The sequence below is a fragment of the Macrobrachium nipponense genome, chromosome 1, assembly GCF_015104395.2.
Source record: "Macrobrachium nipponense isolate FS-2020 chromosome 1, ASM1510439v2, whole genome shotgun sequence".
Classification (NCBI taxonomy): Eukaryota; Metazoa; Arthropoda; class Malacostraca; order Decapoda; family Palaemonidae; genus Macrobrachium; species Macrobrachium nipponense.
The window spans coordinates 156,040,963-156,045,962 of record NC_087200.1 but is presented as its reverse complement, the minus strand read 5'-3'; the positions used below and the strand labels follow the sequence as shown (position 1 = coordinate 156,045,962).

Here is a 5,000-nt window from a genome sequence, read left to right as displayed (position 1 = left end):
TTGTATCTGACAGGATCCCCTTTCATGCTGGTTTGCTGTATGCGCGATATCCCAGGGTTTTGTGTATCCAATAAGGATGGCTCTGTGGCCTGGCCAACTTATTGCCTGTAATTTGGGGCATCTGTGTCAATTAATGATGTTTCATCTCCATCAGAGAATTCATACAGGAAGATAATGAATCACAATGTCCTAGTATGTTTGATAAGTGTGTGGCAGTTGCTCAAAGTGGGTAAGTCGCTCTGCAGGAGTTCTATTGGAAAAATATTTTCTCTTCCCCACACAATCCTACAGAACCAATGAATCCACAGGACTAGAGTTGTAAGAGCTTGAAAATAATGCAAAGTAATATATGCCACATACACGCCTCATACAGTTCTCTTACCATAAGAGAATGTTGCCCCTTCAATTCTCTTTGTTGAGATAATGCCTTCTCTATTAATACCTGAGCAGTTTATTCATAATTTTTGGTTCCGATACACTTAAGACAAGAAGCCTATAGCAAATGACCACATGATCACATAATTCTTTACAAGTATTAGTAGCCTTTGATCTGAGCAATCATTCTCTAACAGAACAATACCAATACTCCATTAACCCTCTTACGCCGAAGCGGTAAAAAAAAAAATTGTCTCCCGTGTGCCGGAGGTGTTTCAGAGTGAGCGCGGAAGCGGAATAAATATTTTTTTCAAAAAATCACAGCGCGCTTAGTTTTCAAGATTAAGAGTTCATTTTTGGCTCCTTATTTTGTCATTGCCTGAAGTTTAGTATGCAACCATCAGAAATGAAAAAAATTATCATTATCCATATATAAAATAATGCGATATATGATAGCGCAAAAACGAAATTTCATATATAATTGTATTCAAATCGCGCTGTGCGCAAAACGGTTAAAGGTAACAAGTTACTTTTTTTTCGTTGTAATTTACACTAAATTGCAATCATTTTGGTATATAACACATTGTAAAACAATAAAAGCAACACAGAGAAAATATTATCATAAAATAATGCATGAATTCGTAACGCGCGGACGTAAACAAATATTTTTTTCAAAAATTCACCTTAAATCTAAATATTGTCCTAGAGACTTCCAATTTCTTTCAAAATGAAGAAAATTGATTGAATATTACTATACTGTAAGAGTATTAGCTTACAATTGCAGTTTTCGACCATATCTGACGAGTTAAAGTTGACCGAATGTCGAATTTTTTTATATATATATTTTTTATATGCAATTATTTCGGAAATAAGAAAAGCTACAACCTTAAAATATTTTTCGTTTTATTCTACATGAAATTGCGCACATTTTCATATATAAACTCTCTATGAAATGCCTAATATGAAACGGAGCAAATATTCCGAGAATGGGACGTCCGCATTTCGGAGATTTGTGGCGGAGAATCCGCGCGCGGAGGGAAGGAAAGATTTTTTTTAAAATTCACCATAAATCTAAATATTTTGCTAGAGACTTCGAATTTGTTTCAAGATGAAGATAAATGACTGAATATTACTAGACTGTAAGAGTTTTAGCTTACAATTGCGTTTTTCGACCATTTTGGTAGAGTCAAAGTTGACCGAACGTTGTTTTTTTTCTATTTATCGTGATTTAGATGCAAATATTTCAAAAATGAGAAAAGCTACAACCTTCAATTATTTTTCGTTGTATCCTACATGAAATTGCGCACATTTTCATATATAAAACTTTATGTAACGGCTAATTTAAAATAGTGCAAACATTACCACAATTGCACGTATGATTTTTTCGGAAGAGTTACCGCGCGGACGTAAAGAAAATGTTATTTTTTTCATAAATTCACCATAAATCGAAATATTGTGCTAGAGACTTCCAATTTGTTGCAAAATGAGGGTAAATGCTTGAATATTACTAGAATATAAGCGTTTTAGCTTACAATTGTGTTTTTCAACCATTTCGGTAGAGTCAAAGTTGACCGAAGGTTGAAATTTTGGCAATTATCGTTATTTATATGAAAATATCTCAAAACTGATAAAAGCTACAACCATGGGTTGTTTTTAGTTGTATTGTGCATGAAATTGCGCACATTTCCATATATAAAACTTTATATAACGGCTTATTTTAAAATGGTGAAAACATTACCACAATCGCATGTATGATTTTTTTCGGAAGAGTTACCGCGCGGACGTAAGGAAAAAGTTTTTTCATAAATTCACCATAAATCGAAATATTGTGCTAGAGACTTCCAATTATTTGCAAAATTAAGGTAAATGATTGAATATTACTAAAATATAAGAGTTTTAGCTTACAATTGCGTTTTTCGACCATTTCGGTAGAGTCAAAGTTGACCAAAGGTTGAAATTTTGGCAATTATCGTTATTTATATGAAAATATCTCAAAACTGATAAAAGCTACAATCATGAGTATTTTATTGTTGTATTTTACATAAAAATGCGCACATTTTCATATATAATACTTCATGTAACGGCTAATTTACAATGGTACAAAAATTATGTCAAAGTGACGAAATAATTTCCGAGATGTGTCACAGATACTTTTTAGTGCGGCAAGAAAGAAATTCGCGCTTGCATGCCTGCGTAACGATTGTAAACAAAACAACACCTTGATCCGTGAACTCCCAGCATCCCCCAAGGCGCGTGATTCAAAAGTTTTAGGCTGGTAGGCCTATAAGTAATTTTCCGCGAATTTAAAAAAAAACTTTTGTAAGTCGACGTAAAATACGTCCAGTCGGCACACGGGAGACAAAAAATGTCGACGTAAAATACGTCCAGTCAGCGTAAGAGGGTTAACATACATTGGATTTAGTGGAAAGGTGTAAGTAACCATCAAGGGTCTGGTTTACACTAATAGTAGTTTTAAAAACTTTCCAAATACATCTGCTTAAGACCCATACAATACCAATCTACTATACACCAACTTTCACATTGCCAACTTTTACTCAAAACTGTGGATTCTTAAATTTCTTCTTAATTTTCACTCTGACCTAATTGTACACTTCAGAAATACACTACTACTACATACACACACACACACACACCTGGAAGCATAGAACATGATAAATATCTAACTCCAATACTACACTTAATTTTTGCCTGTTATTGCAAACAAAACCACTGGAACAGTATTAAAAAAAAGGAGAGCTAAGTGCTAAAAACAATTAAATGGTAAAAGAAAATTGTGGGAATAACAGTGAAATTAATAAAACAGACACATTTGCAAGAGTGCAATAAAATTAAAGCCCAATATGATCAAGGACAATACAAATAAAGAAGCACATGAACCAACCATATATTCGTAAATGCAACAAAACACTGATATGAAAAAATTAGGCAATAAATTAGTGTAAATCATGATACTGCTGAGGAAGAAAGATACACAGTGTAGACATTTTGTTTTAAACACCGAATGAGCAAGTTAATATATTCTGATTGTCATATCACTCACTGCATCCCTCCTCATCTGATAAGTCAAGAGGACATTCAACTTCCCCATTACATCTGTACTGTACATCTATCAAATCACCACTATGGCACTGGAACTGGAACTCTTCTGAACCTGTTTAAAGCAATTATCAGTAACTGTATATGTGCACAAATGCTCGAGGACTGAGGCTTTCTTTTACTGCATTTCAAAAGGCATTTTTACTTTCTACAGAAACTAATAGCTTTGTTAAAGTGAGATTCCAGAGGAATTAAAGCTCTTAAGCTGTGTTATCCTGGAGTGAATGGGTACAATGTTCTGTTTATATGGAAGCTACTATTTCATGAAATTCAACATTCACTTATGATGCACTATTATGTTACTGCGCAGTAATTTACTTATAACTTACTTCATTGGATGTGATACAGGGAGAAAATTGACTTAAAAAACCTTGACTATAAATCATCTAAGTAGCACAAAGCAATAAAAGTTGTGTCAATGTCACTGGTTTAATAATATAAAAAAAGCTGAAGTTGGTCAGTTGGAGGTGGGAGATTAAAATGAGCATTTATCACTATGCTCTGTTTTTTTTCATCTGTCCATCCGCCTGTGGTGTTTTTGTATGGTAACACTGTGTCCCAGGCTTTAGATAGTTACATTCAGCTTACATTCAATGATTATAATAATATCCTATTTCGAATATTAACGGTGTAATTCGCATACAGTAAATTATTAAAACACTTCAGTTGTAAATGTACACCCAGATATCCTTTTATTTACCTAAAACTTACAAATAGCGTAACTATCTAAAGCCTGGGACACAGTGTTACCATACAAAAACACCACAGGCGGATGGACAGATGAAAAAAAACAGAGTATAGGCACTCTAACATGGTCCCTAATCATATCTTATTGTATAACATTGAAGGAGTAAAAGGAAATCAGAGTAGATATTCCATTGACACCAAATTTATTTCCACCATAATAATTTTCAAAAAAATCATTATCAACTATGGCAAAACTTCTAGTCAAAATAAATCTACTAATATCACGGTTACTATTATTAAAAATTAACATTTTTTTGGTTAATAGTAAAAGAACTCATCACAAAGCAGCACAAAACCAAACATTAAAAAATAATATCCTATAATTCATAAGCACAACTATACTGAATTGATTGTGAGCCAGGAAATATGTACAGCAGTTCATTCATCATTTCCATTTCATCCAAAAAGTTTTACTACTTGCATTTTTTAAAAATTGACTTTACTAAGTTCTGAGAACATATCAATGAACCATAGCAGAATTGTACAAACACAGATTTAGTCTTAAATTGTTGGAGAATGAAATATGGCTTATAATTTTGTATTAATGATCATTTAACAAGTACACAGTACATTGAACAAGGTGATCCCTCAATTATTCATATTTTAATTATCCTTATCAATAAATTATTCGCAATTTTGTCGGTGCAAGTATGTACATAAGTTCATCAACACAAAATATAGGACAAATAAAACTGCATTGTTCTAATGAATATGTAGAAGAAAACTGAACATGCTTCATTATGATTGAAAATATTGCTATA

The 5,000-nt window shown here is 32.8% G+C and overlaps 1 protein-coding gene across 1 annotated transcript in view; it reads right to left on the bottom strand.

Moving 5' to 3' along the window:
- LOC135219776 (basement membrane-specific heparan sulfate proteoglycan core protein-like) overlaps positions 1-5,000 on the bottom strand; it is a gene marked incomplete in the record, with an annotated part of 1,285,796 nt that overhangs the window by 671,201 nt on the left and 609,595 nt on the right. Inside the window, 1 exon segment of the mRNA XM_064256828.1 lies at positions 3,437-3,547. Within this exon segment, the coding sequence (XP_064112898.1) occupies positions 3,437-3,547 (111 nt within the window).